Source organism: Molossus molossus, unplaced genomic scaffold (genome assembly GCF_014108415.1).
Source record: "Molossus molossus isolate mMolMol1 unplaced genomic scaffold, mMolMol1.p scaffold_m16_p_23, whole genome shotgun sequence".
Taxonomy (NCBI): domain Eukaryota; kingdom Metazoa; phylum Chordata; class Mammalia; order Chiroptera; family Molossidae; genus Molossus; species Molossus molossus.
The window spans coordinates 21,286,201-21,307,654 of NW_023425359.1; the positions used below are offsets into that span (position 1 = coordinate 21,286,201).

General features: G+C 40.0%; 1 protein-coding gene across 2 annotated transcripts in view; it reads right to left on the reverse strand.

Annotated features, from left to right (window-relative positions):
- The window catches only part of BRINP3 (BMP/retinoic acid inducible neural specific 3), a 197,024-nt gene that overhangs the window by 39,055 nt on the left and 136,515 nt on the right, over positions 1–21,454 (reverse strand). For both annotated transcript variants that reach the window (XM_036277543.1, XM_036277545.1), the window contains one exon: positions 5,205–5,427. In XM_036277543.1, the coding sequence (XP_036133436.1) occupies positions 5,205–5,427 (223 nt within the window). The remainder of the gene's footprint in view (positions 1–5,204; positions 5,428–21,454) is intronic.

Here is a 21,454-nt window from a genome sequence, read left to right on the forward strand (position 1 = left end):
GACACCAAATAATTCTTGCCCTCCCATGCCAGGTTTAGATGCCTAATCTGAAGTCATGGCTTCGCTGTATAGTTGAAGCCACCCAGCCACACCTGAATGAATACATTTACAAGAACTTTGTCCCGGTCGATTACGATCTATGACAACAACAAAGATAAAAACTAAGTCGTTGTGACCCCGATTTTAAAATAATTATAATGCACAGTAATACATAGAAAATTATTTTTTGATTGGATACCATTTTAAAACAGAATTTTGTTAGTCTTCTATCAAGGAATTACACCTTAATTTCGGGTCACGGCAGACTGTGGGGAGTCAGCGGTCACGCTTTGAGCTTGTCCTGCAGCTGAGCAGACAGTCTGAGCAGGTGTCCGCCGGGGAGCAGGGGCTGAGGGTGCAGAGGACACCATGGCTGGAATTCGAGCTCCAACAGCCACAAAAATGGGGTGAGTCAGGGATGATAAATGGGAGGAGCTTTTTTAAAATATATGCTTTTATTGATTTCCGAGAGAAGAGGAAGGGACAGGGAGATAGAAACATTGATGTGGGAGAGCAGCATTGATGGCCTGCCCCCTGCACGCCCCCCACTGGGGATCGAGCCCGAATCTGGGCCTGTGCCCTGACGGGAAAGGAACCAGGACCGCTCAGAGCGCCCGGGCTGAGCCACACTGGCCGGGGCAGGAGTCATGAGCTCTCAAAACCGCCTCTCCCAAACACGATGGGATTTTCTTAATTCATTGTGCAGTGCGATTCTTCAAGGCTAAAGTGAAATGTCATTAAAATGGGCTGGTTTACATACACCCCACCCCAACCTTTCTGTTTCCCATCAGGATATATACCTGTAACCTGTAATTATTCTTGCCCAAGGTGGAAACGGTCTAAAATATGCTTTTATGCCTTTCCTCAACAGGTTCAATCTATGCTTTCTAGAAATAAATACTGGTAATATCATATATGAATTATTCTATCTAACCAAAATTCCTCTCTATTTGTTATTAAAGAAACAGCAAAGTAAATCATTTTTGTTGGCCAAAATTACATAATTTTTAAATACAAAATGAGAATTATAGTCCTTGATCGCTTTTATCAAATGCCTGAAAACTACGTATAAAAATGCCCTGATAGTACATTTAAATTTGTTCCATTTCTATCTGCCTATTGTTTATAAAACAGAAAATTGCAATTCATCTTCACAGATTTCCATTTTGTTCACGTGCCAAGTAAAATGGGACTTTTTCCCAACGTTTAATAGCTATATTTACCTTATATTGTTGCATTAATGTCGTGCATTTACATTTCCTTACTGGTTTACATAATGCACCATTAAGACTTGGCAACTACTTGTGCATCATCACGGTCCCCGTCCTTAGCCAGTATTCTTCCAAGCTACCTTCCTCAACATGGTGCAATAATGGTGCATTGGATGATCATCTATATGCTCTAAGAACACATGAACTTTGACAAAATTAACTATCAAAGCTAACAGCCAAAATAAAAAAAGCAAACATTTACTGTACTAGACTTGGAGCATCCTTCTCTAACTCTAAAAAACCTATGCAAGGTGGAAGACATGGATCAGCACAGGCCAATCACATTTTCATGCTTGATTTTTACTGCTTCCAGGACATATTAAAAAATGGATTCCGATTTTTAAGAGATTGTATCTCTACTAGAAAGTGGTCTTAGTTTTGTAAATGAAGAAAACCCAACCTGAATTAGCGGATGCTATCAGAAAGAATTATTGGAAGGATAATTAGATATGCTTCATGGATTTGGAAGTGTAAAGAAATATTGAAAGAGAATAATATTCTGTTACTTGTGATTCTTTAATGCATTAAAAAGAAATTCGAGCCAAGGTGGGGAGGCACTGTTTTGCTGGAGATTAGTGAAAGTGTAACAGAATATCTCTGTATTAAAAACACTTTTAGAAAGATTGCAGTGACCGGGGGGTATATTAAGGAGATCAGGGTCAGTAAAGACAGAAGGTTAAAATAAAAAATATCTAGATATTCAGCAAAGGAGAGGGGGGGGGGACTAGGCTGAAAGGGAATGAAAAGGAACTAAGGAGAAAAAACAAATATCATTAAAAGGATTTGCACATTATCACATTATCCCTGTAGGTCAGGTGTAAATATCATTCTCAAAGAGTTCTCCTCATGAAAACGTTAACATTCCCCGCTCTCTGCTCATTTGCAGTATCCATTTTTCCACTCACCCTTCAAATATACCCTCAGTTTCTCTCTACAGATTTTTTGTGATACTCTATTCAGATCTTGTGGTTTCACGAGCACTGATGGTCACCTTCCTGCTTGCTCACATCTCCCCGGAGGTTCAGATGTAAAAATCCCACTTTCTCCGCACTGGTCAAGGAGAACTAAGTCAGCGTGTTTATAACCAAACCCACCAATTTCCTTTGGGAGCCTATTTTGTTTGATGGGTAGAACCATCAACATGGCTGATTTACAAACTGTATTGAATCCAAACACAAAGCATACCGTTCATTATACCTGAATAACAATGTCTCCCCCCAGCCAGGATTCTCTTTTTGGGAATGTTCCCTGGGCGTATGCAGGCAGATACACATAAAACAATCTTATGGGCAGAAGAAATAAGAAATTTTAAGAAATCGTAAAATAACAAACGCGCAGTAGCGCTCAAAGAACAACAACAAAACATGATAGCTGTGAATGTTTATTTTTAAAAAAGATGAAAATTCTTAAATCATAACCTACCGCCCAGGCTGGTTTGGCTCAGCAGTTAGAGCGTCGGCCTGCGGTCCAGAGAGACCCGGGTTCGGTTCCCGCTAAGGGCACGTGCCTCGGTTGCAGTTTGTCCCCGGCCCTGGTAGGGTTGTGCGGATGGCAACCACTCGATGTGTCCCTTTCACGTCGATGTTTCTGTCTCTCTCTCTCCCTCCCACTTTATCTGAACAAAAATTGGAAAAATGTCCTCGGGTGAGGATAAAAAAAGAAAAAAAAAAATCATAACCTACCTTTTCTCTCTATGAAACTGAAAAAAAGATCACAATAAACCAGACGAACAGAAGGAAGGAAATAAGGATTACAGTGCAAAAATTAATCAAAGAGGAAAAAATAAGAATATGAAGAAAACCAAAAGTTAATCATTTTAGCGAAACTAAAGAGAGAAGACAGAGCAGGAAAGTGAAAACAACATCTCAGAGAATGGAAGGAGATATCTGTATATCATGTAGCTGATAAGAGACTGGCATCCAAATATATAACTTACTCTTACAACTCAACAAAAATGAAAACAAGTTAAAAATGGGTGAAGAGTTTGAATAGACATTTCTCCAGAGAAGATGGCCAACGAACGCCCAGCACATGAAAAGGGGCTGGGCATCGTTAGTCACTGGGGAATACAACTGAAAACCACCAGAAAATCCACCGCACATCCTCCAGGGTGACTACGTCCAAGGACAGAGGACACCGAGGTCGGTGAGGGGGGAGGCAACTGGAGCTGTCTCTCGTGGCTGGTGGAAATATAAAATGCTGTAGCTGCTCTAGAAACCGATTTAGCTTCTCCTCCAAATGTTACCTATCATTCCCTTGACTCATCAATGTCACCCTCAGGTATATTCCCCAGGACATTGAAAACATAGGTCCACGTTAAAAAACATACATGAATGTTGGTAGCAGCATTATTTATACTGGTCCAACAGCGGAATCAACCTAAATGCCCATCAAATGATTAATGGACAAACAAAATGTGAGAGATCCAAACTACTGAGCCGTGCCACATGGACGGCCTGAACGCACCATGGTAACTGAAAGAAGCCAGTCGCTAGAGACACATATTGTACACGTTCATTTATATGAAATGTCCAAACCAGGCAAAGCTGTAGGGACAAACAGTAGTTTCGACCTGTTTCTAGAGACAAATAGCCTAGGGCTGGGTGTGTCAGTGTGGGGAGTTACTGCTAATTGGTACTGGATTTGTTTTGGGGACAATAAAAATGTTCTCAGCTTAGATTGTAGTGATGGTTACATTAATTTTGAATATCCTAAAATCCAGTGAATTGAAAGAAATGTCAAAAATTTATTTTGAAATTGAATTTTTAAAAATGTAGAGTTTTAGTTTTTTGCTTTTTTTTTCCAGGGGGAAAAAATCTATAATTATAGATTTCTCCTCTTAATGATTTAAGCATCAAGTCAAAATCCAAGGATTTTATAACAGAGATGGTGCAAGTGCATATTTTTGGTGATATCATTCTATATTTTCTGTTAGCTTTTTATTTTGATGTATTTTTAATCTGACTTTGAAAAAATAAATACAATTTTTATTGCACTGACTGGTCAATACATCTTAAAGTAGCCAATCTAAAAACTGTGCTTCTCAAAATTAGTTCAGACACAGTATTTTAATAGTCTGTCATCATTCACATAAATTGTTAGTAACTGCCCCAGCAGTTTTCCGAGATTCATGTTGAAGAAAATAAACTTTAAATTCTTGTCACTGGAAATCACATACTAAGAAATTTCCCTCTGTGGTCCAACTGATTCTCTGTGCTTCCAATACAGCCTTAAGGCTCAGTGTTTTTCTATTCACTGGGTCCACTTATTGGTTGACTAGCACACATCACAAATTAGAACGACTTCTCCATTTTAATAATGAAAGAAAAGACCTGGAAAGTATTATCCTGAGTATCCTGAGCGAAACAAGCCAAGCAGAAGAAGACAAATACCACATGATCTCACTTATTTGTGGAATATAATGAACATAACAGTCTGAGGAATAGGGTAGACCCAGAGACGTGGAAGTAGGGTACAGACTGACAACCCTCATAAGAGGGGGTGGGAGGGAGGGAAGAGATAAACCACAGAACTTATATGCATGTACGCATAGCCAATGGACATGGACAACAAAGCCGGGGATGGGGTGAGGGAGATGGGGAGGAGGGTGTCAATGGGGAGAAAAAGGAGAAACATCTGTAACAAAAATAAAATAATACAAAAAGAAAGAAAGAAAAGAAAAAATTAGGAAGCCTTAGGTTGATGCATTCCTCATGCCATTACGTTGGAAGATAATGACAAGTTATTACTTTGAGACTTGAGAGAAGAGGGTGTTTTCAAATCACTTCCTATAAAGTGAGAACACCGCACTGTGGTTATGACCACACCCGCGTTCAGAATGAACAGGTCCCTGGGAAAACAATGTCGTGCGTCTGCAGGGCCACAGTGTTTTACCTTTGCCTCGGCAGGCTGATGAGCGGTTGCTTGTGGCATCTCTTGCTGAGGCTAAAGAGCTTATGCACAATTTTCTGCGCTTTCAGGAAAAGCTGTTTCATGCTGTTCTCCAGTTGTTCATAGCGACGCTGGAAATTGGAATCCATCGTCCACAAGTGCATGATGGTGGATGTGTTGAGGAAATAATTCATGGGCAGCCTTTTCATATAGAGCTTGAATTCATCTGGGGAAAAAGTGTCAACATCCAAGATTATTATAAACAATTATCTTCCTTTTCCTCCAAAACACATTTCACATGTTACTATCAAAAATATATACATACACACATACATGCAAACAATCTATTATTTGTGAGTAGCAAATTAATAGAAAGATTTTTAAGGCCTTAATAATATTTTCTTTTGTGTTCCCCTTAAAATAGAACTTTCAAGAAAGAGGATAATTAAAATAATTTGTGCTGAAGTAATGGTTTGAGCAGAAAATTTCATCTGAACCTGTTCTTTTTCATGTTTTTCTTCTGATGATCTTTGAATGAACTTTCTCCATAGGTAGCGGTCATTCATTCACCCTTCATCCAAATGTTTTATGTCAAAGAAATAGTTCTAGAAAATTTTATTAATATAGTATAGAATATATATAGTATTATGAAATACATTTATTAATGTTTAAAGAAAGGGTACATTTTTTTAAAGAAAATTATAAAATTCGACTCTACTCTGATTATTCCCTTTAATTAACCATTTACAATTTATGATAACATAATAGTTTAAAAGATAAATGTATACTAAAGAGAAAAAATTAAAAAATGTAAAGCTCCAATACTGACTTCTTGTTATATTAATTATCATGCCTGAAATCGCCTCACTTTGAGATGATTAACCCACAGGAGCAAAAGTTGATGCTACACAAAACCAAATGATAACCTAAAAGGTCTATCGATTATCCCCAAACAGGAGATAGCTGAGACTATACCCGAAAGACAGACACATTGCAACTGTCCATAAACATAAAGGAAGTTTCGGTACCTACAACACAACAAATGCACTTTTGTGCTAGCTACACTGAGCCAACACGGAAAGACAAATATGGTATGATTCCACCTATATAAAATACCTAGCATAGCTAAGTTCACTGAGACGGAAAATAAATGAGAATTTACCAGGGGAGGGTGTACTGGAAATGAGAAATTGTTGCCTAATAGCTACAGAATTTATGTTTGGGGGAAAAGAAAATGCATTGGTTGCCCAACATGAGAATGTAGATAATGTCACTAAACGGAACAGTTAAAATGATTAAAATGGCAAAGTTTATGTTATATATATTTCACCACATTAAAAAAAATTAAAATAAAAAAAAAAATAAATAAATAAAAAAAAAAATTAAAATATGATAGTTGAGCCTTCCCCTCATCTCTCTCTCTCTCTCTTTTTTTTATCCAAACTAAATACTATAAACTGAACTCAGAACATGAACTTTTTAGTGCTTTTAGTCCTTGTTGAAAATACTTATTTTGTTAAAAATATCATGTTGCATCCCATTTCCTTGTAGTACTTGTTGGTTAACCCCACAAACACACAACGTAGCTCAAGATCTGGGAAACACTGTCAGTGGCTGAAGAAGCAGTACTTGGCCAGTGAGGAAAACTATAGTTTAGTCCCTTGTCTACCCATAAACACGTTATATGGGATGCAGTAATCCTCAGCCTCTCTGTGCCTTGCTTTCCTCCTTTGTAAACAAGAGAGTAAATTCCAGATGGTAATCTGGCGTAACTTTAAAAATCTATGATGTATGAGCAGTTGTTTTTAACTCCCATTTAGTTAATTTTAAATAGTTTATTCAAAACAATTGTTTTCAAATGTCATTATGGCTATTACTATTACTATTATTATTATTCAACTGAATTTGGAGAAGGTGTATTAATTTTTATTCTTGTATGTAGGCACCATCTCTATTACAGTTTGATAAAACTACCATATTAGCATTAACACATCTTAAAATATGCCATTTCTCATCTAATAAATAGGCCACATTAATTCAGACAGATATTTAGAGCAACTGATTTATATTTATTTCATGTGTTAGGGCTATTCTGATGTTCAGATCCATGTTATTTCATCCATGCTAGAACCTGCAACTTTTTAACAACGTAACAGAAAAGTATATTGATGGATATTAGGGTTGTTATTTCTTCTACAACAAATAAATACAAAGCCCTGGCATCTTTTGGACACTGGGGGTGTCGACTTTGAGTAGGAGAAGGAAAAAGGAAACTAACAAACAAAATGACACTTTCTAGCAAACAATTAGGAGGAAAGATGTTTCAGGATACATCCATTTGATATGCTTCAAGTCGTTTTTTTTTTTTTTTTTTTTTAAGTAAGCAGGGTATAAATAAGAAATACATTTTAGAATTTCAATTTCACAGTACCCTCCGTTGTGTTTGGTCCCATATGTCTCTTTTGAGAGTTTCCCTCCTTTGAATAAAGGCGCCGATGCATGGAACCAGGAAAGCATCCCTGGGATTATTCTCAGAACAGATGCCACCACTTTGAAAACTAATAATTCATTTCATTGCCATCTTTGACTGGAACACTTCTGCTAAGTATGCATTGTCTCATGGGTATGCATATTTTAATTCTTTTCATTGTTTGTCATAATAGTATTCTGAAAGTCTCTAAATCCGTAAATTAAAATCGAGGTAAAGGGTAGCTCAACATAGAATTGAATTTTATCAAAGTGTACATAGATAATTGCGGCAGCTGAAAACCGTCACTCTGTCATTTCTAAGAAACAGTTTTAACATAACACTTGAATAATTACCTCATGATAAAGTCATTAAGAATCAACACTGATTGTCACCCACGACATTTATTGGACTCGTGTTATACACAGAACAAACAGATGTTTCAGTCTATCAAAGTGAATATGGATAAGCCTTTCACCTTATTTTTTTAAAAGGACATGAAATATTTTTAAGTGTTAGAATAGCATCTTCAGTGTCTGAAATTCATTCTGTTTCGAAGTCGGCAGAATCCCCTGAATGATTCCTGTGAAGATTTTTTTCCTCTCATGCTCGGCAATTGGTAAAATTCATATTTGTAGGATATAAAAATGAAATATATATGACACATTAGAATTATTATATAAGTTTAGTGATTTACTAAGCTACAAAGAGGGGTACCAGAAAACATATTGTCCAAAAATCATTTCCAAAGTCACGTACAAGATAAAGGATTATTGCTCCCCCTTCCCTTTTTTTCTTAATCTACTATCACTTTTCAAATGGAAAATAAACAGGCTCTCGCGATAGTTTGTGGGGAGAACATAATTATACAAGAAAACAAAGTTATCTCACATAATCTGGAAAGATCTGTTTAAGTGTGTATCTACTGAATAGCTTTGCCCTGTATGCTCTTGAGGATTATAGAGAAAATCACACCAACCACAATAATAATAATAGTAATAAACACCCTCTGTGTTGGAGGAAATTTATAGTCACTTAGTCTTCTTAGCAAAACTAATCCACACGAAGCCAAGAATAATGCAAAGGGAAATGCATGATATTAATGGATTCTGTGTGGATTCTGTGAAGGCAAAAAAAAAAAAAAAAAAAAAATCAGGCCAGGTGACGTTTCTGATAAGTTATAGAAGACTAGCTAGGCAGCATGTTGACTGTCCCAACTGCTACTACTTTTCCATTAAAAGTAAAGTATTTTTAGCCTGGCCGCTATGGCTCAGTGGTTGAGCATCGACCCTGCACCAAGAGGTCGCCGGTTTGATTCCCGGTCAAAGCACATGCCCAGGTCGTGGGCCTGATCCCCAGTGGGGGGCATGCAGGGGGCGGCCAATTGATGTTCTCTCTCATCGATGTTTCTATCTCATCAATGTTTCTATCTCTCTCTCCCTAAAATCAATAAAGAAAACAACAACAACAAAAAAAAACACATTTTAAAATAAATAAATAAATAAACAATTTTTTAAAGTAACATAACCAGATCTGTTGTTTTTTCCCTCTACCCCCGATAGAAACTCTAATTAACACTTGCTGTCTAATTAGCTAATTTTAAATTAATGATCTGTCTCTCTCTATTAATGTGAGTTCTTACTTTGGGCAGGGACTCTTTTAAGTGTTTTAAATATTAATTTAATTCCCCCGATAACCCTTCGTGTAAATTTTATTGGAGTAGTTTTGTGTGTAGAACTCAAATTATCTTTACTTTCATAACTCTGATGTCAGCAAAAATCTTACTAACACTAATCTATGTAGATATTGAGCCCATGTAATTGTAGATCATTTATGCTCTTTATGCTCACTTTCATAGGTGAATTAAACAGGTAAGAATGGGGGAGTGAACATCTTCAGGGTGTAAGGGAACCAGCATAAACATACATCCTGGCTGGTGTCTACCTGCTTTGATGACTTGGGAACATGGACCAATTCAGGTGATTACCTATTTTCACGTATTCAGACTCTTCCGAGCTGCTTTCGAATGTATTTTCAAAGATGTTCTGACACATTCTAAACCTTTGAAAGCATGTCATTTACTTCCTCAAAAGTATAAAAAGCAGGTACTTTTTTTTATTGTTTAGAAATAATTGAAGTGATAAGTCCATGAAAATAATTCAACAGAGAAGCTGCTCCCTGTAGAACATGCACCACGAACAGAAAGACCTGAGATGGAAATCGGTGCTTGTACGGCCTTTAATAATTTATATAAATGTGCTCTTGCATTAAAATGCAAATAAATAGCGTGAATCCTAATGCACACGTAGTCAAAACATACTCTTGAATTGTCAATACACAATATACGTATCTTAGGTTTTAAAAATATTGAACAAATTTAAATAGATATTTAAATAGGATAATATTCTAGATGCTCCTGTACTTATGATGGGGTGACATACCAATAAACCCATCTTGAAAATGCATGTAGTACACCTAAACCACCAAAAATCACAGCCTCACCTTGCCTACCTTGAACAAGCTCAAAACTCTTACATTAGCCTACACCTGGGCAGCTTCTTGAACATCCTCCCCAGAGCAAATACCTTCCTCTTCTCACCAGAAGCAGGAGACACAGACGGGCATTTCATACACACGATGGGATGTGAAACACAAAATATCCAACAAACACTGTCAACACAGGACACTGTAGAGGGTCAGTTGTTCACCGTCCTGATGGCTGGCACACAGTCGATTTTTTCCTCCAACCAATGAACATATTCACACAATCAAAGTACCTTTCCAACAAAAATGACACGGCAACATGGATGATCATTTTAATTATGATGAAAGCATAGTCTTCCTACAATAACAGAAGATTGTGCGATATCTAGAAAAACGTGGAAAGAAGGTGGACACAGGGCATCTGAAAATGAAAGGTGACAGGCAAAAAAATGAGTGCCCGATATATCTGAAGAATCCGTGCAGACGACTGTGTTCAAGCAGAGAGGACCATCATTTCTGATAAAGCGATGCTCCCGATCTAAGGCCTTCAGACATATTTTCCCCTTACCTTTGTGAACGCAAGTTTTCTGAAATAACACACATTAATAACGGCACTCTAGCGACACGAAGTTTCTGTAAGCAATAGCTAATGGAACAGATATCGCTTCCTTAAGACTGAAGTACTGTGGCCCTACCTATCAATAATGCATGGCAAATATCGTCTGTTTCTACAGCCACATTTTTATTCCTTTGTTGGCTTGTTTGTTTATTTAGTCTATAGTAAGTTTATACCTGTACTAAAGTACCTCCAAAGCTGACAGATGGACATCAAACTGTATCTCCCTCTGACCTTCAAAGTTATTGCCCCCTAATAAAGTCCTTTCTCATTTCCCGAGAGCCACATTTGCCCAGAAGAGGGTATGGATTCTGCTATATTCTTCTGGTTTTCAACAGCCAAGATTTGCCTACAAAATAAGCAAACCTTGGCCTTGATACGAAATCAGATTGATAAGCAAGAGGGACATGAATGGGAAGGGTTGACGGGTAGAAAAGTTGTGACAGAAAATTCTGTCCTGAAGGGTCTGCCCTTCAAATAAGTAAAGGCTGAAATGAACCTCGAATCCTCAAGGAATTGCAAGCAACATCCAAAACATTTTTTTAAAAATATTTTGATTGATTTTTAGAGAAGAAAGGAGGAAACTCCCATGAGTGAGAAACTGCCTCCTGTGCGCCCCCTACTGGGGATCGAGCCCAACATGCAAATGTTGACCCAGTCCATAATCCTGGTTAGAACTGGTTAATTTTTACTTTTACAAAGATTTTTTTTTTTCCTCTCCAGATATTTGCAAGGGATCATTTAAATGATTTATGTCAGTTGAGAATTTTCTCAACTTCTCCATTAAATCATTGATACGACTTGAGGGCAACATATCAATGCAAGTCTATTTAAACCATTCTATAAGGCACGCATGTAGAGTTTATCCCGATATTGACAAAATACTATAATGTTGCATAAAGTAAATGGCAAGCCTGTTCAATCACTTGTGAACTGGCTGATTTTATAAGGCTGCCAAGTGATGGGTACCCACGGGCATAAATCAGAAACCAATCCTAATTCCTTAGCAGCTGCCTAGAAATAAGTTGTGTTTTTTCTGGGCTGTTTTCTTTTTCTCTGAAAGATACATCACATTTTTTTATATTAAAATACCTTAATATGGTAAGCCAATTAATCTGTCCTTCATTCTCTGGCCTTATTGATGAATCTCCCTTCAAGTGGTTTGAAAAATTACCCCAACAGAGCTTAATCTCGGAGTATAAAATCTGCAATTCAGATTTATACTTCCCTCTCCCAGTGCCCTTGCAGGGTAGATGCCTCGTGTGCCCATCCAGAGCCCGAATCTTAAGCTGTTGATGCAAAAACAAAGGCCATGCCTTTAGCCGTGTCTTAGGAGGAGATAATTAGAGTAGTAAATGGTGGTGTTTAGTGCAATCTAGTGTTCATTGCCGTTAGCAGTAATGATCTCATTAAATAAATCTTGTGCCGAAGTTTGACTTTGTCCAGACTGTGGAACACAAGAGTAGTCTCTCTGTGTGTTCTCCGACGCCCTCACATGCATTTCTTACTGCTGAAGGCAGTGGTAATGGCATCAGGTGTTCGACCGGTGGGTCAGATTGGACCTGGGTTCAGCTACCTCGGTACTTGAGTTCTGGGTCAGAAAGGATTCAGAGCCGAGACTCCAACTATAAAAGAATATTTATTTGGAAAATAATAAAAGTAGAAGAAATGTGCTTGGGAAATAAGTTAAAGAGGTAAAGGAAAGGCCTTTGGAGCTTAGAAGTGAGGCAGGTGCTGGTCACGTGCCTGGCAGGATGGAGTGGGCGAGGGGCGTGCTCCCCTGGGGGACAGCAAGCTGGGTCCTCTATCTTAAGGGGGGAGAGCTTAGGGGAGGTCCCAGGTGTGTCCTATCAGGGGCTAGGCCTCCACTGATTGACTGGCCGGTACCAGGGCAGGGAGTCATTGGTCAATGCAGCTGGTCCTGAGGTCAGCCATGGGGTCACTGGTCTGGTTTTACTGCTTTTCCGGACCTGGAGTTGAAATACAACTGATGCCCAAATGTTTCCTCCAGGCGGGAAGGGTTGGCGCCCAAACCACATACCCGTTGATATGCTACGGGAGGAAAATCTCCCTGGGGGCGAGGTCCCACCCTACGTGACCTTTGCTAGGCACCCCGGCCTTTCTGCCCTGGCGACCTTCTGAAACTGACCCAATGTCCTTGCTCTGCTCACGTCTGCTAACTGCCCCCCACATGATGAGATCAGACAGAGCCTGACTTTCCCCTTGCAGCAAAGGACCGAGGCTTGTAGGGTACTGATGTCAGAAGGAGTTTGGCAACAGTCTCTGTGGACAGCGGAGAATATGTACTTGGTTTTCTGGACTAGTTAGGGGTGGGAGGGGGGCTTTTTAAATCGACACAGTATTAAGGGTGGAACTTAGGACCACGGAAATACCACCTCATCTAGAACGAAGAGTTTGTTGTAGAAACAGCGTTTGGGGCTGCGCCTACACAGAATGAAGACCATGGAAAATCCAAAGACCCGGGGGGCCCTGGTCACTGCAAACAGAGACGGCTGGCTTCGAGAGCTCGCATGCCCACACTTGCTTCTCAACGCGCAGACGAAGGCCGGAAACTTTCTAGACGGTGCTAAAGAAATAATTTCCTTCCCCTGGTCCCAGGGCGTCCACACAAACTTGGATCCCAAGGTCACATTCAAATTCCTCCCAGATGTGGTTAGGGAAAAGCACGGAGTCGGCAGGAAGACAGGGGAACCTGGGACCTGGAGGGCCGATGGGAGGACCGGGGTGAACTCGCTGGGATCCCGAGCATGAGTGATGCTCCCTTGCCCTGCCCTCAAGGAGTGGAAACGTCCGCCCCGTCTGATGGACGAACCCTGTCTTGCTTTCAGCCTCGGTAATGGTCTTCACGGACAGAATGACCTTCATTGAGAATCCCGTTTATTACAGCCACGTCCATCACCCATCATTCCCAAGGGGAGTTTGTTGAAAATATTCTAAGCTAAGGCTATTTTTTTTTTTTTTCAATAGGCTTTTAAGGATTCACTAATTGTTGCTGGAGAAAGAACATAAAATGCTTTGGTACAAGCAGAGTGCCTGCCAGCATCTCCGACGGGCACCACATTGGTTGTTTCTGTACCAGAGGGAGAACACCTGTCGGTGTGGAGAGCGGTGTGAGACCAGGTGAGCTCTTTGACTTCCACGAGGTGCAATTACTCCTCTGTGACTGAGGTGAGTAGAGCTATTACCTACTAACCGGTGAGGCACAGTGGACCGACATATTGTCCTAGACAGCAGGCGCGGTGAGCTACTTAGGTGGTCTAACCTGAAGAAATGGTGGTATATTCATCACATCATGGTCCCCAGGCACTCACATATATAGGATTCATTCCCTGAAGTCCTATTTAATTTATATAATTTAAAATGGGAGGGGAGAGGGAGTCTGGCAACAGTGCCTGGCTTGAGTCATCCTGAGAGAACAATGTTATTCTGTCAAATTCTGAATCATTTCAAAGACTCAGAACCCGGGCACCACAGCTTAAGTAGGGTAAATCATTATTTTGCATTGTAAATTAATTCCTAGGGCTCCGGAATGCCACAATATTCCATTAATCAGAGTGCGATGGTATAGAAACAAGAGAAAATTAGGTTTTCTCTGAATGCCCCTCAAATGAGGACCACTGAGACCCTAACCCATGCCAGATTTATTTTCCCAGCTGCTGTCTAAAGACTTAAAATAGATCATTGGGTCCCTAACCTATTATGAAGCATGAGCTATTAAGGAAAGAAGAAAAAAATGAAGCATCCCCTTCCAACCCAAAAACTAAATCCAAAGTCAGATTGCTTGTTTTTTGTTTGTTTGTTTATTTGTTTGTTTTTGTGCTTGAGACAGTTGCAGGCATTAGAGATCAATACCTAACATTGTAAGGACAGTATTCATATTCTGTCTCCAATGACCTCACCATGCTGGTTATAGCTTTATCAGAGAGTAACCCAATTAAATGACCATTATAGATGCGGACCCCCCAGCACCAGGGAAAAAAGCTTTTTCTGTAATACACATGGATTTCTCTCTCACTGTCAACAGAGAATACCGGAAGCTTGCTTTCTTAGGCATGAGACTTAAACATTCCAATTCCATCTCCGGCGTCATCATTTCTCAGCCTCTGTGCTACAATGTATTCCACAGGAATGTAGATCATTTTCCCACGCCGCACGACTGATTTTGTGAATGACATCATACTGACAAGACCTGAGAAACCCCGAGAGGCAGGTACCCTGGCTGCCGGCCCACACTGAGCCCGTACATCTTGTAGGCAGTGGAGCACTGATCCGTGAGTGGGGCTTCCGAGAGGTGGGTGGTCCAGAGTACACCCCATTATTCTCGTCAGTCTAAGCCTCGCGGTTGCTGCATGCTTTCGGTAATCTCCTCCCCTGTCATCAGAGATCATCTTGCAATTTCATGCAGTACAGAAACAACAATGAGACCGTTATTTGATTTTTCCTCCCTAAAATGGGCTGCCAAGTTTCAAAATTGGAGCATCGTATTTATTTGATTTGCTGCAGGGGTTAGCGACTGGGACCACAGCTCTGAAAATCGCCTTTGCTATTCTTGGAGGGAAACTAGAAGGCCAGTCATAAAAGATATAAATGATACTATATGGTCCGAGAGGCGGACGCTCTGAGAGTCCCGGCATTGTGTATAAGAAAAAGTGGCCTAATAATAAAATCGTGGCAATATTACTTCTTTCTCACAACAATATTTTCAATACTAATCTAAGCAATAAAAGTAATAGCCACTCCAACACCACTGGCAATATTAAATTGAAATAGCAAATGGCCAAGCTGGTGAAATTGTTATCAGAGGGATTGATCTACAATGGAACCAATATTTCAAGCTCCCAAATAAATGGTCAATAAAGTGATGCTACACTATTCTGCAAACATTATAATGGTGATTTACCAAAGATATATCACTTAAAAACATCTTGCCATCGTTCATATGCAGGGCCAAAACACAAAGCATGAAAATGAAAATGCACTTATTTTTATGTTCCAATGGACTTTGGTAGTGTACAACCCATTACTTAACTCATCCTAAAACAAACAAGCAAAAAAAAAAGAAAAAGAAAAACTAAACTCAATTTCAAGGAATGTTTGCTTTATTGGAACCCATGGAAACATTAGACCTTACCCAGAAATGTTGCTTCTCTGTACAAATGTAGTCAATATAGTTAAGAAAGATTTAGGAACAATTCTTCACATATTAGAGACGAACTACTGTTTTCTCGGGTTCTATGGTATATTAGAAAACATATAAAAGATTACTTTTACAGGACGCTGAAAACAGAAATCTATCTCTGTAATTATTTACCATCAATATCTATCACTTATCTTTCTATTGTCTATCATCTATATTTCTATCTATCTATCTATCTATCATCTATCTTTCTATAATCTATCTTTCTATCATCTATATATCTTTCTATCATCTATCTTTCTATTACCTCTCTATCTATTTATCTATCTATCATCTATCTATCTATCTATCTATCTATCTATCTATCTATCTATCTATCATCTATCTATCTATTATCTATCTATCATCTATCTATCTATCTATCTATTATCTATCTATCTATCTATCTATCTATCTATCTATCTAATCTATCTATATATCTATCATCTATCTATCATCTATCTATCTATCTATCATCTATCTTTCTATAATCTATCTTTCTATCATCTATATATCTTTCTATCATGTATCTTTCTATTACCTCTCTATCTATTTATCTATCTATCATCTATCTCTCTCTCTCTCTCTCTCTCTCTCTCTATCATCTATCTTTCTATAATCTATCTTTTTATCATCTATATATCTTTCTATCATATATCTTTCTATTATCTATCTATCTATCTATCTATCTATCCATCTATCTATCATCTATCTATCTATATATCTATCTATCTACCATCTATCTTTCTCTTACATACTTTGTAACTGTCCAGAGAGGCTGCATTTTGCTGCTATAACAAATCATCCCCAAATCCTAGATGCTTCAAACAACAATGATCCATTTCTCACCCACATTTCTCACCCAGTGGATCACTAGTGGGCTCTGCAGGGTCCCAGGCTCACGCAGGCTCTGCCGTCTTATCACTACACACCCTGGATGCAAATAAGGCCTTCCTTCCTTCCCGGTCTTCAAAGTAGGGCGAGAGGGAGAGACTTGTGGTTCTGTTTTTATTATGATCTATTGATTGTACTGCCTTGGCTCATCAATGACACTTGACGGCACCTCCTTGTCAGAACTAGTCGCATCTCGCTATCTGATCACGAGAGGACGAGGGCAGGTAAGGGAGGGAATGAATACTTACTGAACGGTCTCACTCACGGTCTCTGCGGTCTGCCCTGCAGCTCACCAATTACTGCTGCAGCATACACTCCACCCTCCCCCAGGTAGCTGACCCAAAGGCCCCATTACTTTATCCAGGGCAAAGGTCATGTTGCCTGAGAAACAGGCCTAGTTTGTAAGCCAAATTCAGATATGGCTTCTACTGGTCTATAGGTCAACACACTAAATGGATGAATTCTTGCCTCTCGAGCCTAAAGTAAATGATGTAGGAGGGACACAATAAATACAACAAACACTATCATAGTCAGGAGTGTGACCAGTCGGTGTTTCTAGCTGTCCCGAAACCCTCCATGGCAGATGCTATATGGGCTCTTCAGCTTGGAGGTGGAGTGTGGTCCCTGATGAGGTCCTGGTTTTACTTTATAGGGGAGGACACTGCACCCACAGTTCTTTTCCAAAGAGAGTTCTTAGATGTGCTACCTTTCTGAACATGTATGCCTTCCTACCTCTTTCAGACTAAAAGGGGACTGACTACCTTAAAACAGGGAAGATGTTAAAGGAGGGCCTCATCCTCATTCTGAACTGTTAGGCTTTCTCTTAACTTTTTGATGCTTGCGGTCAAGAGAGACGTATTTTAAGTTTGGAGGCCTGATATTTCTGCTCCGTGTCCCCTTCATGGCCCCAAGAGAGCTCAGCTGTTTCTTTAACACGAAGCCAAATACATCTATGTGCAATGCCTCAGGAGGGCTTGGCTTTGCCACTTCTTTCTGCAGAACTACAAAGGCATATGGCCAGTGTTTCCCTGGCAAGTAATTGCAGATGCCAACATCACCAAAGATGGCATGGTTGGCATCTTCCCAAGTACCCAGCAGCGACCGCTTGGCCAATATCATCTTTGTTTGTTTGTCACGGAAGCGTGCCTCTTCCAAACTGCAAATTCGGCGGCCGTCAGGAGCGACAAGCTCACAGAGTGACAACAGGCCCCGGTACAGCATCATCTAAGTGTCTCTGTCATCATTTCGAGACTCAAGGCCAAACTGTTTTTAATAAAATAATCTGTAACTTTTTGATACATAATCTTAATGTAACAAATGGAAACAGGAAAAATAATCAACAAGGGTAGTACGAGCCACAAGCCCGTATCACAACACTAAAACCCAAGAAGCTCTAAGAACCCAAGGAAAGTGTGTGATTCACTTGAGAACCAGACCTAAGTTTGTTTGAAAACCAATCTTTTCTGAAGCAACACAGACCCAGATAAGTTGGGATGTTATGTAATGTGCAGTATTTGTATCATATGATCATTCTCAAACCTGAAATAGTATAAATTCAGTAACACATACACCCCAAAGGTGTTGCACAGGGTACCATGCACATGTGATTCCTAAATCACATACAACTACTTGTACATGACACATTAGCACACATTATGTCTCCCCATTTTTATTATATTTAGATTTGTAACGTTTCCCACATGCGACCTGTGTTTATTTTCTTTCTGAATACTAGTGGTCTTGCTGCCATTGTTAGTGTTAGAACCATCTGGATTCAATGGGTAATTATTTAGTGTAAGTGCCTTTCATATAAGCTATAATATCTCACTATGCAAGTACACATTTTTGTCAATCAAACATCCACTGTTACATTATTATGTATGGCATCCAGGAAAGAGTGGAGAACATATGTAAGGAATTCAGTTAAAATATTGATGCCAAAAAAAAATCACACCACTGATTTTGTATCTTCCTTGCTTTCTGATAAAGATCAATCATATCTCAGAACACCTACAATTGTTTTACGAGCACAGTGATAGAGACTGAATTTCATTTTCCTGACAGCCTGTACCTATTCCTGACATAGTATCTATAAACATACAGGGAACCACTACGAAGTTGAAAGAAAGCAGCTTTGCCAAAAATGAAATATTCAATGGGATAAGTTCAATGATCAAACAATATCTGAGTAATAATAAAAATTAAAAAAAGAGAAAAGTCAAGAGAACTTGAAGAACTATAAGGGAGGAGATACATTTAAATCCCGTAGATTTTACTTTGTACAAAATTATCTGAACTATTTCCATGAATGAAACTTGGTTATCAGCCCCGCAGTAATGATGAGATATCCTGAGCCAATGCAGACATCAATGGAATTAGATCATGCCTACCTCTCTCCTTCCTCTTATTCCAATGTCAGCATAATATTGAACACGTCTCCGCACACTCTCCCCTCCATAACTTTAATAAGTAGATTTGCCAGGTGCGATGCTGGCAGGAGGCACAGAATGTATTTAAGTTTGAAAATGAGGCAATTATGTTTCAAGGTTCTGATTGGCTCCCTTTTAATTCCGGGGCCCGGAGATGAACGGGCGTTCGGAGTCACCCCTCGCCCTTGCACCTGCTCGGTTTATTAAAGCAGGAGCACCTTGCCAGGGGGGAGAAACCGATCCTGGTCACAGAAGCCATGACAGCTCGGTCCCTTTGCTCTTCCTATTGATTACATTTCTTGATAGTCACATGGGAAGTTAATTACTAGTCGGCAATTAACACCCTTGCAGAAGAATGAAGAAAACATAATTATAGTGAGAACTCCCAGAGACTATTTGTCATCTTAAATGTGATATTCCCAGGGTTCTGCACGGCTGTGGCGACCCAAGCTTTGCCATCCCTTTTCGTCGACATGCCTCAACCCGGTCTCTGTCTCTTGCAATGAGCGGTGCACGTATTAATGATCTCTTTCCTCCTTTTAAATGATTAACAAAGAATCCCACGTTTTCATCAGTCCGATTAAATATTCCCCGTGGAATCGCCCAATAAAAACAAAATCGTGTCTGCCTTGCATATAACGTGAATCCTCTTTCTGGGAGAAGATAGATCTGCAGTGAGACTCAGGAGACCCAGTGTAAGATGAGTCTGGGATATTGTCGAAGGGAGTCTCTGCTTTCTCCCTTGCAGGGTAGGAGCTCAGCGAGGAGACTGTGGAGACAGACCGTGTAGGCTTCGGAGCCCACACTGCCGGCCGGAACCCACAGGACCTCGGCGAGGGTATTTCCCGTATCCATGGCTCAGCTTTCTGTTCTGTAAAATGGAGTCATGGGTTTTCAACATTCTTTTTTTTATTCATTTTAACCTCCATCGGCACCTCCCGCAGTCAGTGATACATAAGGCGGTAAATAAACAGCAACAAAGACCTAGGACTCACGGCGGAGCTGTCCCTCCCCTTCTGCGGTCCCCACCTGTCAGGAGTCCTCAGCATCTTGTGGTCTCACTTTCGCTTTACACATCACACGTGCAGAGTCTGGAGCTGAACTCTTGAGTTTGAGCAAGAGGAGTAGAGAAAAATGCCGCTACCCCCTTTAGTATTTTTCTTCACGATCACAAACCCATACTTAAAGGAAAAAGAAGTTGAAATCTCTGAGCTGTTACCTGATTTGTCCATTGTGCGTTGGTAGAAAGTCAGGTGATCCCTGTAGCCGGGAGGTTACAATTACAGAGATTACAAGGACGCCAAATGAATAAAAATGATGGGCCCATAACTGTCTCCTAGATTTGTTCTTACTGTCTTGAATTTCTATTATGCCATCTATGAGATGATAATAGTCAGATTTAAGGATCTGGACCCAAAAATGCAATTGTACCAAACATAAGTGAATAATGGCTTTAATTAGGGATGGGCAGTGTCTGGTCTCCAGGTGAAAGAAATACCATTGAGAAACATATTTGAAAGTAAAAACATTCAAATACATTTGTGGGACACCTACTCTTTCCCCAGACCCAAGCCAAAAAAAAAAAAAAATTGCTGCCCTGGCTGGTTTGGCTCAGCGGTTAGAGCGTCAGCCTGCGGTCCTGAGAGACCCGGGTTCGGTTCCCACTAAGGGCACGTACCTCGGTTGCAGTTTGTCCCCGGCCCTGGTGGGTCGTGCGGGTGGCAGCCACTCGGTGTGTTCCTTTCACATCGATGTTTCTCTCTCTATATCTGTTCCTCTCTCTCCTTCCCACTCTACCTGAACGAAAAATGGAAAAATGTCCTCTCCTCAGGTGAGGATAAAAAAAAAAAAACAAATTGCTGTGACAACACAGTGTGGTGACTAAGGCCACGGGGGTGGATGTTGAACCGCTGAGACCGTGGGCCCTCAGGAACCATGAGTGGTTCTGAATGTTATCTTAACTGGAAAACACATCTGTGTAGAGAAGATTGAGTTAGAAGTCTTGGCATTGACCAGGATGACCTTCATACTGCCTTCAGCTAGACCAAGCTTTAGACCGGTTTCTTTTGGAATATAGGTCCCTGATAGGATCTGAATGCATCGCCCCCAAATTCATATGTTGAAATGCTAACCTCCAAAGTGAGGGTACCTCCAAGGTGGGGTTGC